At 43.7% G+C, this 15691-nt stretch overlaps 2 protein-coding genes across 4 annotated transcripts in view; both read left to right on the plus strand.

Annotated features, from left to right (window-relative positions):
* The window catches only part of RAB36 (RAB36, member RAS oncogene family), a 32854-nt gene extending 23479 nt beyond the window's left edge, over positions 1-9375 (plus strand). For both annotated transcript variants that reach the window (XM_073313723.1, XM_073313724.1), the window contains one exon: positions 2135-9375. The gene's annotated coding sequence lies outside the window, so the exon portion shown is untranslated. The remainder of the gene's footprint in view (positions 1-2134) is intronic.
* A 1594-nt stretch (positions 9376-10969) lies between these two features.
* BCR (BCR activator of RhoGEF and GTPase) overlaps positions 10970-15691 on the plus strand; it is a 135555-nt gene continuing 130833 nt past the window's right edge. For both annotated transcript variants that reach the window (XM_073313721.1, XM_073313722.1), the window contains exon 1: positions 10970-12679. In XM_073313721.1, coding sequence (XP_073169822.1) covers positions 11164-12679 — 1516 coding nt within the window. In that variant the 5' untranslated portion in view covers positions 10970-11163. The remainder of the gene's footprint in view (positions 12680-15691) is intronic.

Below are 15691 nucleotides of genomic sequence, written 5' to 3' on the forward strand. Positions count from 1 at the left end.
CTTGCTGTAAGGGCTGTGGAAGAAATTCCTATACAGTTTCAAGGAAAGGAGTTTTATTTGGCCATTTTCTAATTCCCAAGTCCAAGTGTTGTTTAAGGCCCATTTTGAACTTTTACAGTCTCAACAAGTTCACTAAATACATGAGATTCTACATCGTTTCCCTGACATCTATCCTCCCCCTCAGGATTGGAACAATTTGTTTGCTGCCCTCAATCTTTGCAGTGCTTGCTTCCACATCACAGTGATACCAAGTCATAGGAAGTTTCTCAGATTTATGGTAGTGAGGAGACACTATCAATACACAGTTCTTCCCTTTGGCCTATTGTCAGCTCCTCATGTGTTTATGAAATGCATAGCAGAAGTGTCAGCATTCTTGAGAAGGATTGGGATACATATCTTCCCTTACTAGATGATTGCCTCATCCAGGGCATATCACTTTGTGAAGTCCTCAGTCAGCTCCAATTCATTCTCCATCTCTTTAACTGGCTAGGGCTCATGCAGAACAAAGAGAAGTCCACATTAGTGCCCAGGAAGAGGCTGACATTCATTGGGGCTTTGCTTGACTCTATGGTAGCGAGGGCCTTTTTTTCTTGAGAGGTTTCTGACCATTTACAATCTTTGTGTGTCCCTCAGGTCTCACCTGTCCAGTATGGCCAGAGCATGTCACACATTGGTACGTCACATGGCTCCATGTATGTACGTGACCATGCATTCCAGACTGCATTTTCATCCTTTACATACAAACACGGCTAAAGTTGATTTACCAACCAAGCAGGCATCTGGAAAAGTTAGTCCAAGTTTCTCTTGTAGTCTTACACTCTGTGGAGTAGTGAATGGACCAGGACATTGTATGTGTGGGGAATCCCTTTTCTTGTCCCCTTCCAACTAGGACAATTATAATTGACACTTCTACATTAGGCTGGGATGCTCACCTGGGTGGTTCATGGGGGCCCAAGGGATATGCACATACCCCCAGGAAGAGAGGCTTCATCACGTTCCAGGAGAGTTTACGTAACAGAAGGAAACAATCACCTAGATCCACCTATTTAGCTAAGTGGAAGTGTTCTTCACTTTTGACTTCTGCTCAAGGGATTCAGTCAATAAGGATGAGTGTCCAGGACAAATGTTCTGGCCCTTTCTTAAGTTCAGTGAAGGTTCACCTGGCAGCTATTTCTGCCACTCAGGGGAGAATAGTGTTTTCCAATCCTATGGCTACAAAGTTTCTCAAGTAAATGACTTGTCTGTTTCCACCTGTAAAAGCATCAGTTCACCTGAACACAATGTTAGCCACTCTCATGGGAAGAATTTGGCTATTTGCTCCTGGGCACATTTGTCCTGCAAGATGGCCTTCCTTATCGCCATCACATCTGTGAGGAGAGCTGGCAAGCTGCAAGTATTAGTGGTAGGCCCTCCGTACACTCACTTTTTAAGGACAAAATGGCTCACCCAAAGTTTTTAACTAAAGTAGTGTCAACATTCCACCTTAATAAGACGCTATATCTAAGTCCTGTGTTCTTTCCAAACCTGCATGTCAGTTGGGAAGAAAGGTGTTTTACATACCTTGGATGTAAGATGGCCATTGGCCTTTTTCATAGACAGAGGTAATTGTTTAGATGTTCTCCTTGACATTTTGTTTCTTACGAGGATAGGATGAAGGGCCAAGTGGTCTTGACCCAGACAGTCTGTAGATGGATCACTGCTATTACCACTGTTTATGATATGGCTAGTATTCCACCTCCTTAACGTCTCTTTGTCCAACTCAAAGCTTAAGTGATGTCTGTAGCTTCTCTCAATGATATACCTTTTCTGGACACTCAGAAGGCTGCTGCCTGGTCCTACATATATATGTGCATGCATACATTCATACATACATACATACATTCACTTGTCACTATGCGATCGCAAGAGCTTCAAGGGAAGATGCAAACTTTGGCAAGGTCACTGTTCAAATAGAGTTCAAGCCCTGCCATCTATGATACTGCTTGTGAGTCACCTGAAGGGAATACACATCTGCATCCACTCGAATAAGAAAGAACAGTTATTTACCTGTATTATAACTGTTTGTTCTTAGAGATGTGGGTACAGATGTGTATTCCATGACCAACCTGTCATCTCCTCTGTATCAGAATTTTAGGCCACTGGCTGGTACAAAGGAGCTGAGGTAGATGGGGACAGCATCACCCTTATATAGCCTCAGGTGGGGTCATAAGGAGGCGCAGGGAATGTGCATCACTTCAACAGGTATTGCTGCGGAAAACATATCTGGCTCCAGCATGCTGAGCGCGCACACGTACCCACCCTCACCCCCGAATTGACTACATTTCTGCATCCACATCTCTAAGAACAACAGTTACAAGTAAGTAATTGTTCTTTTCCTGTTTAATGAGTTAGGGTCTGAGACAGTTTTTACATTTTGCTTTTATAATTTTTTTAAAAGCATATCAAGTCTGCTGAAAGAAGACCTTAATCCTGCTCCCCTTTACTTCTCTGTAGAATGGGTGGCAGATCTTTCCTCCTGCCATCAGAATCTGGTCCTATGGATACAACTTCAGGGTAAAAATCAAAAAGGGAGATTCCATTGAATGGAGAAAGCTGTGAAATTATGTAATAGGTATAGTAAAGGAGAACATATAAACACTGATAGGAAAGGAAGTTTATGAGGTTGTAGCAAAATTCTGATAATGATTTTTTTATTGATCTAGTGTCACTGTGTTTCTGCCTTTGACATTTCAGGTGGGCAAAACCAGAACCCAGGATCCAAATATTCCAAAACTTTGTGGAAGTCCAGATCTGAAATTTCTAGTTTAATTCCATCTCTGCTTAACATTCCAAAGGCTTGATTCTTCTCGGCCTTATGCTTTATATAAGCATGTGCATCTGTGTAAAATAGTACCAGCTCTTTATATATAACCAGAATATTATAATTTTTCACTCTTTGTGCATGTGTGAATGGCAACAGAAAGTGCAAGGCACAGGAGAATCCGATTCCATGTATTCTGTAATTGCAAGAGGAAGTGGGTATACCCTTTCCCCTCCACTTGTTTTTCATAGATCCCGTCTACGCTACAAGTCTAACCAGTCACAGCTATTATAAGTGACATATTCTAATGTCTCTTTTTGTTCATAATATAGATAGGACATGGTTTTTTGAAGCATGTTACAGCCGAAGTAATGAACTTCGTCACCCCTCTCCATGCTAGACAACTGTTAGCTGGTAAGGTTAGATGCTATATTGTGGCTGGGCATATAATTGGTTTGACTACCCTGGCTGGAAAAAGTGTTCCAGTCCCTTGATGCTAGGAGCAGCTTGCTCCATAGCTGAATTGAAGCAACACTGAAAAGGAAGGATTTTTGTCCTTATTTTCATATTACTTTTACCAAAATGGTGTGTGTTTATGTGTACTTGCACTCTTTCTACATAGAAAGAGAGAGTGAGAATTTTCCAATACAGAAACCCTAACGTGCTTGCTGTGTGCAGGTCTCTTAACTGAGTGGCTGTTGCAGAACGAGCACTCTCTACATGATTGCCACATCCTGGTGAGCTTGTCAGGTCATGCACTTTCCCTGGTTTCCTCTGTTTTTCCAAGAGTTAAATACCTTTCTGCCCTACCCCTATAAGTTTGATTCTTTAGGAGCTAGGATGATCATGTGTTAAAACAAGACCCATGTAACATGGAACAGATTGTATGAAAATCAGAGGCATTGGGAAATAGAGTAAAGCAACTCTGTGCTGGAGAGTTTTCTGCAGTGTGGGCAGCCCCGACTTGGTGCCGTAGGGACTCCTGTTTAAACCTTGTTAGTTGTCCCTGCTGATTTAAATGGCACAGTATTGTCAGAAATAACTGTATTACATACCTGCTGGATCAGTATTTGTGAGACCGCTTTTACCATGCATGATTATTGTTTATAAATCTCTGATCAGATTGGTTTTGCTTATTGAACTTCAGCATATACAGCAAAAGTACAAGGCAAACATCAAGAAATAACACCCAAGAGTATGTTGAAAGGAACTAGCTGATATCTATGGTCATACATTGACATAAAGAAATGGACTTAAACTTCATATAGAACACACTACATTATTCTTACACTCTTCTTTACTGGAACAAATTTTAGAGAGGAAGAAGGAATTTAAACAAGGCAATCTCTCACTGATTTGTAACATTCAGCCTAAGGTACCTAATAGGCAGTATTCCTCCAAACATAAAAGATGTATTGTAAAACTTTCACCTACACGAAACCAGGAAAACTCAGAGCCATAAAAAACTACTATAAACATTCTGAGTCAATTAACGAATCGCCCTCAAGAATCAAACCAAGGCATCAGTCCACCATTCCAGAAATCTTGTTCACCAATAATTTGATGTCCACAAAGCCCTAGGGCCAATGGAATCACTCTGAATTTACACCAGCATAAGTGAGAGCAGAATGTTTCCCATAATGTACAGTATACTCATAGTACAATGGTTTGGACGGAAAGAAAGCAGAAGACCCTAGGACAGTTATTAATTATTAACCCCATCATGTAGTCACTACACATGCATCAGTAAACAGGGTGCTGAATGTAACAATCTAATTGGAGCCCAATGCCTCAAAACATACCAAGGAAAATAACAGAAAGACCTTAATAATATAAAAAATAATCAGACACAATGGGCCTGATTCTCAGTTATTCCATTCCTGCATTTAGATAGGGATGGGCGGAAAGTGAGGAGAAATATGGCTTAAAGCTGCCTTTGTATTTCCCATCTTCTGTTTTGCTCACAGCGTAAATTAGAACAGTCTCATGGAATTGTATGTATGCAACTTCTCTTAGCAACTTCTCTCTTCCTTTCCTCTTCAGACAAGGCTGTCATTAGCAACCATGCGAGTCCTGTTGGCACAGAAAATGAGTGTACCATTTGGTGGAGGAGGTGAATATGTGTGCCTGTGTAGAGTTATCGATCCAAATATGTAATGTTTTGACCTTATGATATTCTGTGTAGTTGTTTATCTCTCAAAACTGTTTCATGAGGATGACGAATAGATGCTCCCTTAAACCATGCTCATTCCATTCAGTGGACAGCATATCTAACTTCTTTGTGATTACTGGGTTTGAATCACTACTGGATGGGTGAGTAGAAGGGGTGGCTTACTGTACTGGAGGATACCATATATGTATATAATATGATGTCTTTCAGCAGAAGCAACCAACATGCTTTGCAAGCATAAATGAATTGTCACGTAAGCCCCCTTTTGAGGTACTATATTGTAGGTGAGTAGTATTAGCGTCATTTTACAGAGGTGTAAACTGAAGCTCACAAGGATAACAGGCCTGATTTTCAAACTAGGCCCCTATTTTTGTGGGCATAGTGCCTGAAATAATTTGGGCCCCAAAATTTTATATCCCGGGTTCAGTCATGCTTTGTCCTGGCAATTCACTGTTGGTGCTGAGGTGTGGGCATAACTTGTTATAGACAGAAAACTGCGCCTCTAAAAATGGTTCTAAAATCAGGCCTTAAGTGACTTGCCCACAGTCACACAGTGAGTCAGTGACAAAGCTGGGAAGAAGAATATTTTTTAAATTGCCCTGCAAGTGTTGCTTTTATTATTGTTAGACTTTTGTGCAAAAAACTCGTGGATACAGTCTCTTCAGCAATGCTATGATATTGCTCTGAAAATCAAATGGGCAGCTTTCCCACCTTATGTCTGTGAAGAGTACGGGTCCTTTAAAACCACACAGTACCTTGGCCTCAAGGGAAAGTGAGATTTGGTTCCAGAGGGCTCCTCCCTTCCCTTTTCTATGTATTGGAAATACTGAACTTGGAAGAAAACTGCCTTTTGTTTTCTAGTAACAGAAATGACACAGTAACTTGTTGTCACTACCATTTTATGTCTCTTCTACCTCCAAGAATCACACTTATAACAGCAGGACAATAAATAGCCTTCGGAAAGAGCCTAATCCATCCTAGTCATTGATGGATGCTGCAAGGCCTGCCTTGAAAACCCCATTGAGATTTCCAGAGCACAGAGCCCACTATTAATAATTGATTCTGTAAAAATGAAACTCTGATCATGTTACTATTGATGAATTACTTAGACAGGGGAACACAAGGAAAGGGTTCCAACTCTCTGAAAAGTAAACACCACTGTTCATTTGTAATTTCTTGGGCAGATGTTCATGTCTCTGGCCTAGATTTTAGTTGTGTGTGTTTAATTCTAACAAAAAGCCTAGTTGCTTTGAAGAAGGCTTTTATATAGTGAGTAATATGTCAGGAAAGAGGACAACTGTATCAGTTCTGAATGTGGCTGTCTGTAGCATTCCTAGATATATTAACTCTGGAACTAGCTGGTGAATCCCCCACAGTACATTTGGCAACAATGCCTGTCTCCTTTGGGGATTTTTGTTGCAGAGAGTGTGGAGAAGGGTGGTGATTGGGGGCCATCTGAAGACAAAGCTAAGGTGCTGGTGTAGTAATTTTTCTCAGAACAAATACAAATGTGATGCTTCTTTTTTTCTCAATAAATTGAACTTAACGCGCTGATTGCCTGTTTTAAACAATGAGTATGTATGTCTTTTAGTCAAAGCAGTAGATAGTTGATCACAGGCCATTTAGCAAACAGCCCTGTGGCAAGTGATATTGTTGTGGGCTTTCAGGTTAAGGCCAGGAGCTGTTAGAAGAGCAATTGATTTTATTTTTTAGTATCAGTTTTGCCATGTGAGTGAATATATGAAGGTCAGTTTTCTTATTGCCAGTAGGTCATGTGATTCACATCTCTCCTGTTATTTCTCAGCACCTACAAGATTCAAGCCTGCTGTCCCTACAGGTGCATTGTTCCCAGTATAATCATCAGTTGTCTCTTGCATGAGAACTGCAGGGTCAGAATCTCACTGGCTTTTCTGCAGGCAGTGCTTCCTACTTTTTCTAGCTCTTTGTTTACCTTCTTCATCACCTGTTTCTCCCCTCATCTTCTTCATCCCAGGTCTTATCAGTTTTCTCCTTCATTTCTCTTTAGCCCTACAAACAGGAGGGTTCTTCATGTCCCTCTCAGAACCCTGGATCCCTTCAGTTCTTACTCCCCTGCATCCCAGGGTCCTTGCTACACTAACCTCTCCTCCTGGTAGTTCATCAGGAGCAGTTGTTGGAGGCATTCCCTCAAGCAGGGGCTGAGTGTGCTGCCCTCATGACACTCCCAGTCTCTGCAGGTCTGGGAGCTAGGGAACAAATATGGGACTTACTTCAAGTTTCCCAGAGGGGCTACAACCACATTATAGTCCTTTGCCTTCATGTCTTTCTCTTTTCTGGGGTAGGAAGTTAGGAAAGAGGCTTTAATCTTTGAGTGAGTGTGACATGGATCACTTGGTGAGTCACATGAGAGAGGTGCTACTGCTGTGTGTCAGATTTCTGCTAATTTGTGCTCTTAGATTATAAATTGTTTGAGGACTGACTTGAGTGCAGTTTTCCTCTTGTAATGTGCTGTATATCCATTCAGTGCTTTATTACTAATAACTGACATGCATCTGTTAGAATACATTGTTCTGGTCACCATTCTGTCTGCCCAACTACTCCCATGCCAGATATGGGAAAGATAAGGGAAAGCTGAGTGTAATAACATCCTGGGCAGAACAGAAACCATGAGGATAGATGGATGAGAGAAGAGGGAAAAATAATATCTCAGTCACCCTGCTCATTCCTTTAGTGGGTTGAGATCAGAGTCCATTTCAGATGTGCACCACAACCCAGTGCAGGCTATTCTCCTTTCTGTGCTACACGTTCATTCGAGATAGGTGAATAAGTCTATTCCCATTCTGTCTCCTCTCAGGCTTTGACTCATTCCAGGAAATACAGAAATATTCATTGGCAGGATCCTGAGTGGGAGTCCTCTCTCTTTCCAGCTCTTGTGCAGAAGTCACACACTGTTAGAAAACATTTTTCATCGATCACAGGCAAATGATAGACTGCGTTTAAAAACTCCTTGAAAAGGACTCTGCTGTTAGGGTCCCAGTCTCACTTATATTAAACGCACATTGATTTTTGTTTCAGGATCAGGCCCTTGGTGAGAAGAGAGTGCTGCGGCTGTGGGAGGGCTACAGTTTGTTAGGAAAAGTGACTGGCTTTTGCCCACAAGAGGGTGCCTCAGGGTCAGTTATGGTTGTTCTTGCTTGAAGTAGAGAAGCCATGTTGTAGTTTATTTTCTGTGCCACTAGAGGGGGCATGCTGGCTGCTCTAACTGCTAGTCATAGCCACAAAATCATAACAGTTTTGTACTTGAAAAGTAATGTGCACTCAGACCACTGCTATATGCCTGCCATCATAACTTTGCCTTTACAAAGTTTTGTGTGTCTTTAGAATGGTACTATTCTGAGTAAATAAAGTGTTTGGGGGTTGCTCAGAAGTCCAGCAGCTACTTCTCATGCTCCTCCAAATTCCTGATGCAGACACAGAGACCGCAATAGGTATGGAGACTGAGTTGTTTAATTCCAATACTAATTAAAATTGAATGAGTCATACAGAAATTCAGCCTCTGGCTTCAATACTCATCAGAATTCTTGTGTTTTCTCACTCTGTTGGATACACAGGAGAGGGGAGAAAGGGCATGGAAACCTTACCTGCCTGATTCCCATGCACTTTAGGCTATCACACAACATCTTTGTGAGAAATAAAGAGCAAGGGAAACTGAGACTTGAGTAATCTTAAATCAGCATGTGAATTCAAATGACAAGTTAGATCCAAACTGTATATTTAAACATATAAATTATTGATTAGTAATTTATAATGTTATGCATATGGCCTTATAAAAACTGCTGTTTACATAAATGTCATTATATGGATTTTTTTTTCAAATGTAATGTCAATGAATCCGTAACCCTTGATCAATCTCTGTCCCATATGTGTTAGAAGCCTGGGTACTAGTTGAGGTAGGCATTTTTATGAAGGAAGGGGGAAAGTAAAAGCTCTGCAATAAACAGCAAAAGAAAGAACAATGCAAAGCTGAAGGCACTATTAGCCAGTTGCAGAATGCATTTTTGATGCGTGAAAAGGTTTTGTGGGCTATTGAACAACATCAGAAGTATAAAAGGCTAATCTTAGCTAACTTTGTGGACAGCAGTGTTTTTTTCTCCTAGGACCTCAAAGCACTTTACAAATATTAATGAATTGAATTAATTTAGTGAACAAATTTAATATAATGAATTGTCTGATACTTTATGGAACCTTATTAAAAGCTGATGTAAAGAGCTACCAGCAGAAGTCATAAGAAGTTTCGTTGGTCCTACAAACTGGAGGAACTGTTCTACATAGTCGTGATCCCTTCTACTGCTACTTTATCTTTTAAGTATTTACACACATACACACATATATAAAGCTATATAGCAGTCCTGCAACAAGCCTTGTATCAAACATTAAACAAAATCTAACATTATATATTTTTTTAAAAAACCCTCTTATTCATGAAAAAGGGGAGAGAAGAGTGAATTCTAGGACTGTCCAGTTGGATTTATGTATATTTTGTAAGATGCTTAGATAGTGATGAATTCATAAGTACCTGGTTAAAATAGAATACTCAGTGGTGTGATGCAAGTAAATATTGTCATCATATTACAGATGGTTAAACTGAGACAGCAAGAAGATAAGGGACTTGTCCAAGGATGTATGAATCAGTTGCAGAGCTAGGAATAGAATCCAGCTCCCAAACTCCTACTCTAGCTACTGGCCATCCTTGTTTCAGAGTTGAGGATTGAGCATCCCACCCGGGAGCTTTGGCTTTTGTAATTTTGCAGAACTAAAACATGAGTCTAGCAACAGGATTCCACTAATCCATGAAGACCATGCTAGTTTCTGGCCACTAGTTTGCAGATCCATCACAAGTGTCCTGCTTATCATTTAGTGGAGTATTGGGAACTCCTTGCCCTTATTCCTATACAGATCATGTTTTGAATTTGTGAAGGATATTGGCCTGTCAGCATGTTCCTATGAAGGTCTATTACAGGTCTGAGTGTGTTATATGTGGGTATTTGGAGTGCTGGTCTGAGCACAAGAGTGTATATGTGTGCACAAGAGCGGATGTGGAGCTGTGTGGGCATGTATACTTCCTAGGTTTGAGCACGCAGGTGAATGTGTAGGTCATGATACACAGCTATGAATGTATACATATTTGTGTGTGCTCAAATGTAGATGTGAGTAGTACCAGCTTCTCTGTGTGTGTCCATATCTGAGCAAGTTTGCGGGTGTGTGCATCTGTGGGGATGAGGTTGTGTGTGTGTTTGTTTGCATGTGCCACATGGGGCAGCCCCAGCTGAGCTCCCGAGGCGGAATGCTGCTGGTGTATTACTACAATGAAAGGTTCTCCCGGCCTAGGAGCCTTCCCCTGTCCCGCAGGGACTGACCCTGGTAGGTTTGAGCCTCCGCCCGCAGTCAAACAGCGCTTCCCCTTTAAGAGGCCCTCCTGGATTGTCAATCGCAGCGTCCCCTCCCCTTCCTGCAACGGCTGCGAGTGCGGTTCACAGAGCAGCCGCCAGAGCCTGGGCTGGCGAGATGGGCAGCCGGGAGCGGCGGCGGCGGCGCCGGGAGGCTACTCGCAGGGGCGCCGGGCTCTCCGGAGCCATGGGCTAGCGACGGAGCTGGCGAGGGACAAGCCGCAGCCCTGCCGCCCGTGCCCGGCGGGGCCTGGGAGTGTGCGCGGCCAGAGGGCAGCACAATAGCCCGGGAGGAGGGAGCGCGCAACGCGGAGCCAGGACCGAGCGGCGGGGCTCTCCATTGCCCCGCACATCCCTGCCGCCGAGCGCAGCTGCGCCAGGTCCTCGGCCCCCCGCCCGGGGCAGCGGGGGTGGGTGAGATTCACCTTCCCTCCCTCCCACCTCCGCTCCTTTGTCCACGCTGCCTCGGAAGGGCTCCGGCTTGCTGGGTCGGGGGCATTGTTATCTTTGGGCATGCGGGGGGCGAAGTAGGGGGTGTTTGCGGGGTCGGAAGCAGGAGGGGAGGGGAGGAGAGGGGACGTTCTCGGACACAGGACCACCGGGCTTTACCTCCCTGGTTTACCTTCATGCGTGGACTGGGGAAAAGATCCATTCCGTGAGTGTGAACCTGTCTCTGGCCGTTCTGTGAAAACGCTCCATGTGAAATTCAGCGGGCGGATTCTCTCCACCTCCTGTTCCCCCATCGTGATCTTTTCCCTGGATGCAAAATGGTGGACCCAGTGGGGTTTGTGGAGGCTTGGAAAGCCCAGTTTGCAGACTCCGAGCCTCCTAAGATGGAGCTGAAATCTGTGGGAGATATTGAGCAGGAGCTGGAGATGTGCAAAGCCTCTATCCGGAGGCTGGAGATGGAGGTCAACAAGGAGAGGTTCCGTATGATTTACCTGCAGACTCTCTTGGCAAAGGAGAAGAAGAGCTATGACCGACAGAGGTGGGGTTTCAAGAGGATTTCCCAGCTGCCTGAAGGGGATGCAGAGCTGCACAACCAGGACCCACATGATCACCAAAGCACCGAGCAAGGGGATCCAGAAAAAAACAGACCCCACCACGGAGAGGAGAAGTTCAAGCCAAGGATACCTTCTCTGAGGAAGCTGTCTGCCCAGAGCGATGGGTCGGACCTGTTGCCCTTGGAGAGCCCCCAGCATGGGGAAGGGGAGCAAGACAGGTGTAAATACTACAGTGAAGAGAAACTGAAGAGAGTGGCGGAAGATATGGAGAATCGCTGTGATATGGATGGATCCCCTTCAAAGCACAGGCCCTCTTCCACCCGCAGGCTGGTGGGCTCCACTGAGAAAGAGGGGTCCTTTGAGCCCCTTGCTAAGGACAAAGGGAACGCAACCAGTGTGGCAGCACTCAGGTCCAACTTTGAGAGGATTAAAAAGGTTAATTCGCATTGTTCTGGTGATAGCAAGGATGCTGCTGAGAAGCCCTTCTATGTGAACATGGAGTACCACCATGAGAAGGGTTTAGTGAAGGTCAATGATAAAGAAGTTTCTGATAAAATAAGCTCCCTTGGTAGCCAAGCCATGCAGATGGAACGCAAAAAATCCTTGCACTCCCTCCCGTCTAATGTGGTACCCAGCTTTAATGAGTTCCAGAGGCCGGCCTACCGGGGAAGGTCTTCTGAGAGCAGCTTTGGCTATGATGGAGAATATGAGGATGCTGAACTGAACCCCAGGTTTCTGAAAGACAACCTAATAAATGTCAATGGAGGCAATCGACCCCCTTGGCAACCAATGGACTTTCAGCCCTACCAAAGCATCTATGTGGGTGGGATGATGGGGGAAGGAGAAAGCAAAGGACCTGTACTGCGGAATCAGAGTGCCTCTGATCAGGAAAAGCATCTTACATGGCCCAGGAGGTCTTATTCCCCAAGGAGTTTTGAGGACATTGGGGGAGGGTATACTCCAGATTGTAGCTCAAATGAGAACCTCACATCCAGTGAGGAAGATTTCTCTTCAGGGCAGTCTAGCCATGTTTCCCCCAGCCCCACCACTTACCGCATGTATCGGGAGAAAAGCCGTTCTCCGTCCCAAAATTCTCAACAATCCTTCGACAGCAGCAGCCCACCAACACCCCAGTCTCAAAAGCGGCCCAGGCAACAGCCAGTCATTGTGTCTGAAGCCACTATTGTGGGAGTACGGAAAACGGGACAGATCTGGCCAAATGATGGAGATATGCCATCTGGGAGAGGTCCTCAGGACAGCTGTTTCCATGGAGATGCAGGTGTGTACATCTTGTTTAAACAGGGGTTTGGTTAATTCACATGTTCGTGTCCACATGTGGGGAAGGAAGGGTGCTTTGGGTTGACCACACAAAGGGAGGCAACGGTCTAAAAAGAGAACCCGGGCTATAACTCAAAGCTGCCCTGATCTGGGGTTGACCTCATAGGCTAAAACTCAAGCTTGGGGTAGTTAGACTTCTTGGAATGAAAGATTTGGTTCCCAGGAAGGCTGACAACTCTGCATCATTCTGGAGGTAATAAATTGGGGTCCATGCAATTTATTTCATGTGTTTAAGACTTTATATAAACCAGTGCCTTGAGTGAAGCTCCTCTGACCCCTTTTTATAAAGATAGAAGTTTGTCCTAGTGTCCTTTGCCAATATTTCCCTTCCTTCTGCTGTTGTGCTGTATAGTGGTTGAACTGCATCCCATAGCTGCATGGGGTGCATGTCAGTGATGCTGTAACCTGGCATTGTTACCCCAGGGCTTTACCAATAGAAATGCTGCTCCCTCATTTCTGTTTTCCTGCCCATTGGTATTTGGGGACCTCAGACATCATTCTGTCTGCTGTATCATCCTTTAATTATTACACAAGCTAAAGGAATGATAATCCAGCCCTTCCCCTGTGTTTTATTGTGTTTTTAAATGAGTGAGGTTCATGGGATGTTAGGAAGCCCTAGATGATGCCTTATGGGAGATTGGTTAGTTTAGCTTTATCAGACCCAAAACAGAAATGGATTGTTTTGAGAAGGGAGGGGCATGTTTGAACCCATTCCTACATTTATGTATTCAGGGCTGCATCTGACTGAATTTGATGAAATAAGGAAACACTGGGACCATGTTCAGAGTTGGGTCTGGATGAGTAGAAATTAACAGTTAATTACATTGTTTGATTTAAAGGGATATGCTGGATTTTATGTAGACATTTGAACTCCTTGTCATTATGCATTGCAATAGCAGCTAACCTCTTCCTTTGACTCATTTAGCCTTCCAACGTTTAAAGGGAAAGAAATGAAGTGGTTTTCAGGAGTGAAGAAATCCCTGAGATAGGTTTAACAGAGTCCAATCATTCTCTGAGTTTGTATGTAATCTTAATCTCCGTCTCTCTCTTTTTAAGTCAATATTTTAATAAGGGATTAACTCAGATGTCTGCAAACAGGATTGAATTCCTGTAGTAGTGGTGGATTCAAAGCTTTGAAGAGGTTCAAAGAGGGAGGTCTATCAAGGATGTTTTCATTGTCTCAAGTTGCTCTAGTTCTCAGAGTGAGTGATTTAAATGGAAGGAGATCTCCCTGCTGCTTGTTGGAGGCATGTATTTGGGTGAGCATTTGGCTGGAAGGTTTCACAGATACAGTTTCAACCCCCATGAAATTGGAGTTCCATTGTTGTGTTAGTGAAAGGCTGTTCTGTATAAATGTCTGTTTACTAAAAATGAAAGCTGCTTGAGCATTCCAAACCTTGGCACCTTGTCCTTGCAGCAACCCCTTCCTTATCAGATTATATATACATATGCGCTGTCTGTTCCATGACTTCTGTGCTCTCCCTTGGTCTTGTGTGTTCTTATGGGATGTAGATGAGAAGCAGAGGGAGGTTGGATCCAATGCTGGTTTAAACTGAGCTGCAGCCATCTGTCTCTGCTCTTTTTGTTTACTGATGTGCTTTAGATGACTGGGGAGCCTTCTAGCTGTTGCAATTTTCCAGAAAGGAACAATGGGGAGAAAACAACAACGGTGGATAAAGCTTGTTCTCCAAGGCAGATTTTGCCTGCTAGATTGGGCTTCCTGAAAGGCAGTGATCTGATTTTATTTTAAATACTGCTGGATAAGTGAAATACATTATGTGCGAACGTATGTTAACAAAAGAGCCTGCTGGCATCTGAGATCCCCAAACCAACTCCTGGTTTGCAGCCCAATGATTTGTTCCTGGTTATGACCAGAGAACTGCAGACACATGACCAGGTATATTTTACCTCCCTGCTTTCTCCAGCCTAGGGGATAACATAAGCTGGTTTTGTAGGGGTGGCTGTTTACAATTGTCTAAACCTGGTAAGTAGTGGCTACTTTCTACTCTACTGCAAAAAAAAAGGATTCTATGTCCACAAGACAACTACGTTTCTTGTTCACTGCTGTTCATTTCCATTATAAGTCATTCTGCAGGCATGCTGAATGGGATTTTTTCTTATGCTTAGGAAGGTGTATATTTGAGCCTAAGCAAACTGACAGAGTCCTGACTTCATAAAACAAACACAAACCAAAGGTGTAAGAGGCATCATGTGGTGTTCCATATATGGCCTGATAGGGACTATCCTCCACTCTACATGTTATAAGAAAAGGAGTACTTGTGGCACCTTAGAGACTACATGTTGTGAAACTATCTCTTTGCTTCAGCCAGCCTGCACTGTATCTGTGCTTGAGCCATGCCACTGCTAGTCCTGCCAATCTTCCCTGAAGCTGTTTGAACAGGATGTGCAGGTCTAGGTCACCGCAGGTTCTGTTCAGCCTTAATGGTAATTAGTGTCAAGTTGGACTTGTCCTACGGTATTTGGCTCCTTCATGCATCCAGATTTCATATATTTCCTGGCTTTACATTCTGTGGGTGAATCTTTTTTCAGGACTTTGGTTCATGCTAACACTGAACTGAACCAGGCATATAGACGTGTGCTATGCACACTTCCTCTGTGGGTCTGCCAGTGTATCTTCATGCTAGCCAGCAAACACCTGCTGCGTCAGTCCTAGGCCTCTCGCGCAGAGGCTGCCAGTCATGCCAAACCATGTGTTAGTTCTATGATGTGGATGGGGACTAGGGTGAGATCACTAAACGCTCTCACTTGGGAGTTAAGCCAAGTTTTAAACCTAGATTTCCAGAAATGAGAGGTGTCTAGAATTCTAACAGCAGACCCAGGTAGCGGGGACTCAGCTCCTTTCTGAATGGCTGTAGGGGGGATGCTGCTCCGTGAGTGTGGGCATTTTAATAACTATTTGTAAAATTTCATAAACAACTTTCATCCAACATCT

Source organism: Lepidochelys kempii, chromosome 15 (genome assembly GCF_965140265.1).
Source record: "Lepidochelys kempii isolate rLepKem1 chromosome 15, rLepKem1.hap2, whole genome shotgun sequence".
Lineage (NCBI taxonomy): Eukaryota > Metazoa > Chordata > Testudines > Cheloniidae > Lepidochelys > Lepidochelys kempii.